General features: G+C 40.2%; 1 protein-coding gene across 4 annotated transcripts in view; it reads right to left on the minus strand.

The window, feature by feature from the left end:
* The window catches only part of sacs (sacsin molecular chaperone), a 29,225-nt gene that overhangs the window by 13,696 nt on the left and 2,771 nt on the right, over positions 1–12,758 (minus strand). The window contains exons 1-11 of one of the 4 annotated variants that reach the window (XM_067594311.1): positions 12,539–12,755; positions 12,369–12,439; positions 12,022–12,132; positions 8,676–8,826; positions 5,539–5,629; positions 5,376–5,461; positions 4,543–4,654; positions 4,123–4,269; positions 2,264–3,749; positions 1,439–1,530; positions 216–242 (exon numbers count right to left, since the gene is read on the minus strand). In XM_067594311.1, coding sequence (XP_067450412.1) covers positions 216–242; positions 1,439–1,530; positions 2,264–3,749; positions 4,123–4,269; positions 4,543–4,654; positions 5,376–5,461; positions 5,539–5,629; positions 8,676–8,826; positions 12,022–12,044 — 2,215 coding nt within the window. In that variant the 5' untranslated portion in view covers positions 12,045–12,132; positions 12,369–12,439; positions 12,539–12,755. The other 3 variants (XM_067594312.1, XM_067594310.1, XM_067594313.1) reach the window with 3 other exon arrangements.

The raw sequence follows: 12,758 nt of genomic DNA on the forward strand, positions 1-12,758 counted from the left end.
AGAGGCAAGTAAGTAAAACACTGCAAGTCATAAAGTGTACCATGAAACACTACAGGAAACCACAATTAATAGTAAAGATAATGAGTAAATATGTTTCACTTATAGGAAAAAATTTTATTTTGAATTTCAACATGTGTAATTATATGTTATACTGTCATGCGTTAGTTGGGTTATGAGTAAAAAGTCCAACATTTGACACACTCTAAAATACCTACCTGAACACCCCCAAAGATATTGTTGAACTGTAATTCAAGTGACAAATTTTAGAGAACTGGGATGAATTTTACTTTAATTGCCACTCAAATGTGATAGAGAGAACAGCATTGAATAAAAAAACTGAATTGTTCTTTAAACTTTGAAAAAAACAGATGTCAGACATTCACAAATGAAATTATACATTTTCAATATTTGTAAATAGTTTAGGTGGGGGATGGTTGGCTTTCAGCGTCAGGGTATAATCATGCATTATTGAAGCCTGTCTCGATTTACCACACAATCTGGAAAAATACTTGTTGTGGAGAATAAATGGGAGAGTGACAGAACAAGGGGGAGGTGATGTCAGAGGATCCAATGTGGTACTTTAACATTATCAGTTGGGGTGGAGCCAGAATGGGCAGCATTATGAAAATTTAAAATGGATGCAGACTGCTACTGTAAGGTCAGCTAATGTAGACATTATGTGAGTGACTGTACAAATAGCGAGTGGAAATACCAGACTTATAAATTTTCACATCTTAATAAAAAGTGGATCAGAAATGCAGCATTTTAGAGAAAATAGAGAGGAGATTTGCATTGTTTGTTTTGTTAAATAACAATATTCTCTTTGCCTTTCATTTTGGGGTTAGAGGACAAATCTGTTACTCAGCGTATTCCCTCTGTCTGGCACAAGGCCCTCTTGTCATAATCATGGGTGTGAGTGCACTCAGGATCTGATCTCATGGATCGAGTGGAATGTGTGGCACAAAAACAACTCTTCCATGAATCAGCCTGCTCACTCTTTCTTTCCCTTTCTGTTCTCGCTCACACATACTGTTCATAAATTATCTATCAGCAGTGTACCAGTTTTAATGCCCCGCTGGCACTGCAGGAGAGTAAGGTGACCCAGCATTATTACAACATGGCTTCATACCCCACGTAATCCAGATGGTCGCCACAGGGACTGTGCGGATTTTTCAGTTTCAGTTTGATATACAGTTCTGTCACGTTTGATAATATATAGACATCATACTTTGCACAGTGCTTTCTTTAGATTATCAAATTGTACGGACAGCTTTACTGTCATGTCCCATTTTTAAGTTAACAAATACAAAAATATTTTAAATATTTCACAATATAAAGTCTCCTGATCACTGCTTGAAACAAATAATATGAATATATACATGTACAGTATTTATGTGGAAGAGACCACATGTAAATTAAGTATGCAAATTGTTGTTACCTCTGCTTTTGGCTGCAGTCTTCAGTCTGTCCATAACTGACGGTTTAATGTTCTCCAATATGAAACGATCCTCAAGTCCTGGATACAGCGACCTTAGGACAAAGCAAAAGGAAAAAAATTGCCCAACAATTTCCATAGTACAAAGCTTGATGTTGACATTGATCCAGCCATTGGACTCCAAATAAACCAATAAGATAAAAGAACATATATATTATTTATATATTACATATGTGGATGAAGTTTATTTAAAAGACAAACTTTTCCTCTCCTCTGAGTACTGAAAAGAAGATACCCTGAGGGCCAAATTTAAATACATGATGGCGGTATTTGCACTATATCTGTAATTCAATTTGTATTTTTAATTTATTTGCATGTAATTATTGTCTTTCAAAGGCAGCAGCAAAAGCACTAGCTAATCATGCATTTGGCCACAACCTTGGTTAATATTGCTGAACAAATTTGCATCAGCTTTTCAGATGTGGAAATTTCCCACCTAGAAACTGGTCTTTGTAAACTGCAATAACAGTAACTGCACTTACATCTGCTTTTTCTGTTTAAGTTAATATAAATAATGGACAGATGCATTGACTGTGTCTTAGATGGTAAACTGATCTTCCAGGCTGGTGCACCTGTTTAAGTCCATCCCAAAACACAAAATATTGGGAACAACTACTCTGTCCATGAAAAAGAAGTCCAGTTCATTTCAGGTTAACTCCAGTTGATTTGTATTGATTCCACCTGTTAAAATCACCTTTTAAGTCAAATGTACATTAAACGGACACCAAATCGAGGAGTACTAGATACACAATTTCACTTTATCTTTACCTGGGATACTCTTCAGATGCGATGTAAATGGCATCTTTTTCAGTGACAGATGATGAAAACGTTGTAAATGTCTCATCTTGCAGTGGCAGCAGCTCCAGTCCTATCAGGTCACTGTAATTGGCGTCGCTAAGCACAAACTCCAGCAGCAGCAGCTTCTCCTGTGAGGGACCTTTGTGTTTGTACTTCCTGATCACCTGCCGCACCAAAGATGGAGTCACCTTCCTCACTTCAGTGGACTCAGTCACGTAGGCAGCCAAGACTGGGTCTACAGCAGCAGGCACCTTTGCTACCTGCGTTCCTGAGCTTTGGAGGTAGTTGATCACAGTCTCTGAAGTGTCCTCGTCTGTGTCCAGCTCTGTGAACACAGCCTGGTCCACCCTGATCCAGCTTTCACTGAGGGAATAGATGACTTGATGCTGTAGCAAGTCGTGAAACAGCGGCTGCAGGATGGGTTTCCAGCGGGACTTGACCCGCTTAGGGTCTGGCCAGGCCCCATAGGTCCCTCTAGGGGACAGTGGAAAGTCTTGGTCCTTTTTTGTCTGTACCCTTTTGATAGCTTCGGTGATGAGAGTGAAATAAGCCCTAGGGATGACAGTGATTATAAGTAGCTCATTCCACAAGGCTGCTGGATCCCTCCACTGGTCCACTTCTCTCCACTTGATACTCCTACGGTTGTCTGTGAGGCCGAAGAAGCCACTGACATGTACTGGCAGCCCTGTCTCGCTCTCCTCTCCTGGGGGAAGAGGAAGGAAGCAAAAAGCTCGTCCTGAGAAGCCAGATGTGGCACCTTTGTCTTCTCTGTTGATCAGAGTGAGAGGGAGGGCAATGCCGATGGTGGGCATGAACTTCAGGTCATCTGCCAGAGAGTCCAACTCAGCACACATCCCTCTGCCCCCAACTCCATTACATACCAGCCACGTCATCCTCTGAGTCTCTTTAGTTGTTTCATCCTGAGTCTCTATGTTGACCTGGTAAGTGACGCATGTGACGGTAGAGCTGGGAACACCGTTGCTGTAGCTGTCTATGGCCTGACCGAGTGTCTTCAGTGAGTTGGGTCTCTCTTGTTTATCATCAGTATTCTCTGTTGCTGTAACCTGAAATAGCATGCGCTCTGTGCCATCAGACTCACGCACATGCAAGGAGATCTTCTGAACACTCTTGAGGAAGAGGAGCACTGTGTCTGCGTCTGCTTTGAAAGACTCAAAGAGCTCCAAAACTTTTTCTTTGTTGTAAATGTTGCCACTGAGCTGGGAGGGTTTCATGCGGAGTGGGAAGCGAAAAATAGTTCCAGGAAAGCTGCCGTCCTTTATGGTTTTCTCAGAGCTTTCAAACATCCCAACGTAGGGAGAAAACTGGTCGGCTAGTTCTGTGATCTCCTTAATGTCTGTCTTCAAGTTCCAACACTGTCCGGACTCATGCACTCCGAACAGGGTCTGATGAGGATCTAACATGGCAATCTGGTCTCCACTGAATATACTGGGAACATCTAAAACATTGAGAAGAAAAACATAAAGACTATAAATAAAAATGGAAGCATATTGATCCAGTGTTAATACTTCTATTGAAGATTTAATGGCTGTTGCCCTGCTTGAAAAGTTTCACAATGCTCCCATTGAAAGTGTCTAGCAGACTTTCATACCATTGGAAAATTTCTGATTTGATTCTGCTTAAATGTACAGCTCAAATTAGTCATTTACAGTGAATTTAATAGGAATTCTGCATAATTCTGGTGTAGAGCACTCACATAGTTTCTAGGGAAGATTCTTTTTGCACAGAATATTCTTAGTTTCTGAAGAGTTATTCCACATAAAGAAATAGGCTGCAAAAAAAATATTGGTAGAAGAAATGACAATCCTTACCTGTAATATGGTAGACAGAGTTGAAGCCAATCCCAAATCGTCCAACTTTCAAAGGATCGTCTCTCTTTCTGCTCCTCGCAATCTCCTGAATCCCATTCCAGTCTTCCACAGTGAACACAGCATCATTGTAGACATACAATGCCGTACCTGCAATACAATAACTTACAATCAGATCAGCATACGCAGGTTGAGACAATAAAAGCTACAATCTAATAATGCGTTGCTTTCATAATGCCTGTAACAAAATTATGTCTTCCCTTTCCCTGCTCATAGGGAGGTAAGAGCAGAGGATCAGCTACAGAACAGCTGCTCAACAAAACTTTAGCAGGTCAGATACCTGGCAGTGCCAACATAAGGACTTGAACTTATGCCCTCTGATGTAAGGATAGTCTCACTGATCACTGATCACTAACTACCAACCTTGATGCTGAGCCATGTCAGGTGACCACAGTGACTCCACTCCATACTCTGTCTCATCATACATAAACTTGACTTCTGTGGCTCCAGCATCCTCAGCATTTTGGATCAGCTCCTGCAAATTGAAAGACAGCAAATGCATACATTCATGAAGGTACATGATGGTGATGACATCAGCTTATTTGGTGGATGCTTTTATCCAAAAAGCCTTACAGCAAAATGATTGCATTATTAGAGTGGATGGCCCCGCTGGGACTATGACTCTTTTACTGTGGAAAGTTTGTTGCCATATAGGGTAATATAGCTGATGCCAGCAAGTAAAGCCAAACTGAAATTGTGCCCTTTGTTTTTGTGCAAGCTTGACATGTTTTCTAATTCTAAACCCCATGATGTCAGTGTTATTTCCTGCACATAGCCTTCCCTGAGAAAACATCTGCCATAACTGCCTGTTACAATAACTGAAAGAGAAGCAAATGTACCTTTACAAAAATGAAAACTATATTTCATAGGTTTTTTTCCTGTTTTAAGGAATTATGTCAGGTCAACATCCTTAAAGAACCCTGCAACCCTTCATTACAAAGGATGTCCTCTAATCCTGCCCCGCACTAGTGTTAACAAGTGTCAGAGTCAAGCTGAAAACTCTATCAATTATGACTATCAGCTGAAACTACTTTGTTTTAGTATTTTTTAATATGCTAAATTCAGAGATGCACTTCTTTATGAACCTGATTTTGATTTTTTTTTTTAAATCATCATTATCTCTGGATAAAGTAGAGAATGCCAGATGTATTTCATGTCTGTCAAAGAGTTGAAAAATAATGTAGTGTGACGCTTACTTTCAGAATCTGTCCACCTTCGGGGTACCTCCTCAAAATATCCTTCAGAAATTCAACTAGTGGCGGTGTCGTCTGTCCAAACCTCCCTGTAAAAGACAAGCTGGGTAAGCTTCACTGTTATAAGAACTAGTTTATTGCAGAGATGTGGTGGTTTTAATCCTACCTCCCCCTTTAAGTCCTCTTCCCTCCAGTGTGACAGATACCTCTGGACTTCCTGTGGGCACCAAGGTCCCGACCTGCGCGGTGTCATCCAGCTAGGCAAAGTAGATGTGGAGACAGAGAGCACTTTAACTTCTGGCAAGACAACATTTTACCAAAGAAAACAATTTGACATGGATGGTTTGTTCTAGAGGTGCAACTAACAACTATTTTCATTTTTGATTAATCTGCTGATTTTTTTCTCGAATAAGCGATTAGTAGTTTGGTCTATAAAATGTTTGAAAATGATGAAAAATTTCAACCTAAAATATCTTTTTGACCTGACCAACAGTCCACAGCCCAAAGATATTTAGTTTACCATCACAGAAGAATAAAGAAACCAGAAAATATTCACATTTAAGAAACTGGAACAAGAGAATTTTAGTCTTTTTTCTTAAGAATTGACTCAAAAAACGATTAATTGGTTATCATAATAGTTGGCGATTAATTTTCTGTTCAACTAATTGATGAATCATCTAATGGTTGCAGCTCTAGTTTTTTTTCTAGTCTATTACATGTAGAAAATGTTGTTCTACAACAGTGAGTTCTCTGTAATGTATGTAATAAAAGTTATGAATATTATGAGAGCTGAAAAAAGTACTTGTCATGAACTGTGTTTTATTACTCACTGCACTCATAAAACTGTTTGAAAGTCAACTAGAACTGAACTGTCATTTTTATGAGAACCATTATCCTTACAGTTATCTTCCCATAAAGAATCATGTTTCATATTGTCTCTCACCCCTGCTACTCTTAAATATTTCGAGAAGTGTTACTGCACACATTAGTGTGATAGACATTTTTTCCCAGTGCATCTTTCAGAATCGATGCAGCAGGGAGTCGGCACCAGGCCTGATACTGCTGTTGCTGCTGTTGTGTGGAGCTCTACAAGGTGACTCTGTGACCCACTGCACTCAGCAGTCTTTCCTAATAAAACATGCTGTCTGGCAAACTGAGCCCTGCAGAAAACCCTCAGTCATCATCTTCATCATGGCCACTGCACAGTGCAATAATCATTTATGCAACTTGGGGTGAAGGGTATTCAGTCTTTAGTGTCATATTAATATTTCATATATGAAAGAAACAGCTTACAAGCTATATTAATCACAGTTTCTTTACACTGAACCTTGTGAGACATTGTGGTTAAGTTCTATATTCTTGTCTCGACATGTCAAAGACAAGTCACAGAGGCATTTTTGTGGAAGCGTAGCCACACAGTACATAGTCAGATTTAGAATAAGCAATATAATTGAATATTTAAATAAACGTCTTGTGCATTTTTGCATTACTCTCTTCTAACAAAGATGAAGCTATACTAGTAAGTGATTGTCCTCATTTGGCTCCTGAACTGGATGTTTTATTTAATTTAAAAGCACCCAGACTCAGACGTTTATAATGAAGAATACTTTAGAATCTCAGAGAACAAGCTGAACTTGCCTTTCAGTGTCTCCTAAAAAGCTGACCGCTCCTCTGCTAAGTACAGTGTTTGGCACAGTGTCTCCTCCATCAGAAATGTCTAATTGCATCAGACAGAGCAGGAATGCAACATGAAATGTAGACATACATCTGGAGGGCACTATGGAAGTCTTTTTTTTATCTTTTTTTTCTGGGAGCAGTTCACATTACAATAATCAAAGGAAGAACCAAAGTCAAAACTGAAGTTCTGCCTTAATGTGAAAGGCCTGTCTGAGTTGTAGGACCTGACCTTGTGCTGTGTGGTATTAGTTTGTAGGTGTGGCCTGCAGCTAATTTCTGAGTATGAGATCAGGGGGTGCTGCCAGGCACTGACCACCACCTGGTGCTTTCCATCAACAGAGCCCCAAGACACGGGGTCAACTACAGTCATGTTAGGCCATACACTGAGAGAACCATCACACACCACCACAAGAGAGTCATACTGTTAATATAACTGCCAAAAATAACAACCTAATTTAACACTACTGACGCAACTGTTTGAATATCCAAAATAAGATTTTTAAAGCATGAAAGATAATTAGAAATTATAAGGCATTTATAAAACTGTATGAAAAATATATTAAAACTATTTTATAATGTATTTATAGTGATATGAATTGAAAACATGAATTATTTTCTTTCCTATGCTAACAATGCAGTAAGTGAACTACTCCATTTTGTTCAATACACTATGATGGTGAGGTGCTTGGTCATGTTGCCGACAGTATGAGTCAGACCATTTGAAGGTACCGCAGTCATCTGAGCTGAAACTGTATTCAGAGCCAATACATTACTCTGTAATACAGTAATCCAGCAGAGCTTGAGTGCCAAATCCTTTCCTTCATGCATGTACAGCTGGATGGATGGATTAATAGACAGACAGACAGACAGATAGATAGAAACTCTCTACAAACCTGTCTTAACCTTCACTTGATATACCATCATAAGATCAGTAACAAAACAAAATGATTCAATTAACTATTCACAGTAAAGACAAATTAAACCTGCGTGGGGAAACTTGGCGTACAGCATCTCTAACAATGAAGGCACTGTTGATGGTTTAGATGAGTGTCACAGCATTTGTCTTGCAGCTATGTCACGGGGTCATTAAAACAGGGCTGTTTTTTCCTGCTGGCAATTATCTACCATCACAGAAAGAAAGCTCAATTCTTCCTTTTCTCTGTGTTTGGTGTCACTGGAAGAATGTGACAGAAACACAGAACAGCGACCAAACAAAATAAGATCATCCTTCCAAGTTCTGCAATATCGAGTCAACCAAGAGGAATACAGGGAATGTGAAATATGAAAACTGAATGTGAGCAAAATAATGAGTTATTATTAGTTATGTTCTTATATCTTCCAACAAAGAATGACAACAATGTATAACACGAACCCAACAATGGCTGGCGTAGGATCCCTACGGTACTTAATTGTGGCCAATTCTGGTTTGACCACAAAGGCTACTGTATGAAAATACAACACTACTTTCAAACTTTATCTGATATATTTGTGAAAATATATGTATCATTCAGTGAAGCCAGATGTTATCAACATATGCCATTCTCTCTTGGAGCGTTTCCCAAGTGCACATTTTGAGATACGTTAGTGGTTTATTAACCCAGCTGTTAAAAGACAAAGCAGGCTTACCACTCTCCCATTGTGAGTCAATCGTTGCTCTTTGACAGGCAGGTTTGTCTGCTCGTAGAGCAACTGCTTAACATCCCCAACCGACGTGAAAGGAGAGACCTGGTAAGACCTCGGGCCAAGGTACTCATGACGAACTGTCACCCATGGCAACCTAAAAAATACAGAAAGAAATTGTGATTGAGGTTTAAATAAAGGCTTTGTGTATCCCCTCAAAAGTGTGTTGGTCGATCTTTTGCAATAGTGGGAAACATCTTCATGATAAGATGCTTCATGACAAAATATTTACATTTCTGAACATTATCTGTGCATGTACAACATTAGGTAATGACTTCCAAAACTGATATGAAGCACAGGCTTAAATCTTTATTCATTGGATCACTCTACTGTGTGTGCATTGATAAGACTACATAGCTCAACAGCAGACAAAAACAGTCATCAAATTTGATCTGTACTCAAGCGGACACGTCTTGCTTACAGTCATTATTGATCAAGGTTTAGGTTTAGAAGAAACATGAGAATGGACATCTCACCAGGTCCATCTGTTAATGGTCCATTAGTGACATTTAAGCTGTAGACTTTGATTTTCAGAACATTAACTTCTGTATCTTCTCATAATGTCTACCTTACTGCAATGATTTACAGATCAATATATTGCCCTAAAAAAGTGAATAATACCCTAGAAAAGTACAAATTTTGAAATCAGTTGAAACAATTGTCACAGACTTCATTAATCTCTTCTGGTGAACTGTGCTGTTTCCCATCAGTAAACTTGCTATCTCCTGCCTCGATGACCATTACATTGACTACAACCACAGTCTCAAAATGACTTGTGCTGCTATTTAAAGGGGACCACATGCTTCACTTATGAAAGACAAACCAAGTTAGCTTGACACAACTTTAAAGGGAAACTTCATCGCTGTGAATATGATGATTTCCTAAAACTAGGTCACCTATGTAGTAGAAATGTGCAATTATTTTTTAAATTGGTGCCCTATGACCAGAGAAAACTAAGAAAAAGGCTGTAGATTCCTCATATCACTCCTAAGAAGGAATCCTAGAACAACCAGAATGCATTGCGTGTGTCCTGTCCAATCCGCTACTGACGGTGTGTTTACGGAATACAGGTGGCGAGTTTGTCTCCCAAGCAGCTGGTTAGCAGAGACAAAGTTAGTGAGCAGCGTTATATCTCTTTACTGAGGCTTATTTTCATTTACAAAACGTTTTTCCTCTTCGAGTCTGGATATATCGTGCCGGTGTGCAAGGATCAAACGCTGGAGTTAGTTATGTGGATCAATGTAAACTTACCGACACACCAGCCAGAATGCTGCCAGAATGCTGCCAGACCTGCCACTGGACAGTCAAAAAACCTCCCAGTCTGCCATCTCCATTCCAGCTTGTTTTGGGAAAATATCGTGGATGAAGGGGTGAAAAACTGCAACCAAACACTGTTTCTTTTATCGTTTTGGACGAGGAAGAGCTGGGACTGGCTTGTGCTCAAAGCTGGATGCAGTCACAAAAGTTACAGGTAACACAGTCGCTGTTGTGCTGTTCTGTATTCAGAGTTAAAGGTATACTATGCAGGATTTGTCAGGTGGTGTTTGTAGAATTCAAAGCTCCTCCTTGGCTCGACCAGAGCGAGCTGAGAGCAGAGCAAGACAAAGAGAGAGCAGCAGTGTGGTCGAGCGAGCTAGAGAGTGAATAAGGAGAGTGAGCAGCACTGGCCAGAACAACATAAACAAGGTAAATTACATAAATAAAACGTTATTTTCTGATTGTTTCATGGCGGTTACATTCTAAAGCACAAATAAACACGCCCACACCTCCGCACAACCCTGCAGGAAGGTGCAGCTTTGCTGGATTTTGTGTGATCGCAGAGCTTCATCCTGTCCACTGTGGCCTCTCTGCTCTGCAAACGTTGATGCCCAGAAGCATCCTGAACACAGCAAAATAATAATAAAATAAGAAAATACAGGCAGAGAGCAGAGTCTCTGCATATAAATACACTGCACACACTTCTAGTGGGTCATAAGTGATGATTTGAGGGGAGTCTATACATTTTTTTCCGTAAATCCTGCATAGTACACCTTTTAAGTCCGATATAAAATTCTGTCCGAAAACAAAGTCGGGTTTACCAAAGCACCAAATATTTTGTTGAAGTGTGGAGTTTTCAGTCTGTCTCCATTCTTTCTGACCATCCTCACTGGTCACCAGTAGATGCTGCAAAGCTACTCCGGCTCTCTTTCCTCTCTTTCAGCTGCCGCTGGAACGTAGCTCAGGTGGTCGCTTCCTCCTCCACACTCTGTTTTGTCTGATTCCACAGAACTATATTTGGCCTCATAAGTTGTAATAGTTGTGCCACATCTTTGCTCTGACATTATATTGTAAAGCTAGTAGGGTTTTTTAGTGTTAGATTCAGCTTTTCTTTCCACCTGAGGCTCAAACTTCTCTGGTTTGTTGTCGGTGGAATCCCGAAGAAACTCAGCACTGTGAAGTTTGTCTGTCAGGCTGCAGCTGTAGCATAGCTCCGATGGTCGCTTCCTCTTCCACACTCTGTTGTGTCTGATTCCACAGTGCAATATTCGGCCGTGCATCCCAAATATACTGATATTTTAAATTGTTTAGTATTATGATATTTTAGTGTCTGCTGAAGTTCTTCCTTGCCCCCAACTATGTCAAATAACGGCGCTGGTGCCGGAAGAACAACTGATTGGCAGTTGCAGCAACCACTGCAGGAGTTTTTCACACTATATCCCTAATTCACACAGCTAAAGATAAGGTTGAAAATAAGCAAAATGGTCCTTTAAGCTGTTAAACGACACTGTCCCATGCGTGGGACACTTCAGCCTCTGTAACCTTGGGTCAGGATCCCTTATACTCATTGTAACCTTTTGGTCGTAAAATTTTAAGAGTTGCCTTTAAAATGAGACCACAGTTATGAACAGTTAACTTTTTATTTTGGGTATATTATTTTCAGCCTCGTGCACAAAAATAGTCGTGCCTGGTAAGAAAGCAAAATATTCTTGCTTATTCAGCAGCAGGCCACTGACTGGACACAAGCAGCCAAGTCCACAGTGGTGCATTCCCTGTAGCTGGGGTGGGTGTGGCAGCCAGCTCAGGATGGATGAAAAGCTCACCAGTCCATAATAATATATATACTGGACCAGTAGGACCCTTGTATGGGAAATATATTTGACTGACACTTTACAGCAGTGAGGCTGGGAAATGTTATTCCAGTTTATTTGTCATGTTGAACTTGAAAAACCATAACATCACAACCAGTGGAGTGTTAACTAACGCTCAATATGCTAGTAATGTTGGCATATTATACAGTACACTTTAAACTTACCATGGGTCTGGACAGTTGGCCATCTCGTTGCTGCTATGTGTCCCAGCACACACACACGTTCATTGGACTATCTTCTGCACCGAGCGGAGGGATACTCCACCCGGACAACGGCTGTCACAAAACAAGAAAACCGTTATTTTCCCTCTTAACACCTGCCTGCTCTAAATAACTGTGAGATAAATATAAAACAACCCTCGTTTGGCAATGTATACGACACAAGATGACTAATAAAAATCGATATGTTGTTGTGACTGTGACTAAGAGGCTTTCTTTTGACCGTGTATCGCCGGTGCCGGGTGTTTTTTTTTAGCCTCTTTAGGAGCGTTATCCCGACTAACCACACTCACTTGTATCTGTCCAATGCGCCCCGTTAACGGTCCCGTCAAAAAGATGACACATTTCACGACAGGCAGTGTTCCTGGAAACAATAACAACAACAATAGCAGGTGACATGGCTGTTTCCTTCCAACAACATACTGACTCCTTCAAAGGCGATGTTCTAATAATAATGAATTACTCTGCGTGTGGAAGCAAAAACTATGGAGACGAAGCGAGAGGATTCACTCCCGGTTACTTCCGCGTCGTCTTAATCCTGTTAAACAGACTAAACGGTTTCAACTAACTCTATTTTTGGCCTGGGAGTCTGCGAGCACTAAAATTAGTAAATTTGTATTTTCTTCGACAAGCTAACTGTGTAAGTTGTAAGTTTCTGGTGTCAGCGTTGGACTTATAGAGGT

The sequence above is a fragment of the Thunnus thynnus genome, chromosome 7 (assembly GCF_963924715.1).
Source record: "Thunnus thynnus chromosome 7, fThuThy2.1, whole genome shotgun sequence".
Classification (NCBI taxonomy): domain Eukaryota; kingdom Metazoa; phylum Chordata; class Actinopteri; order Scombriformes; family Scombridae; genus Thunnus; species Thunnus thynnus.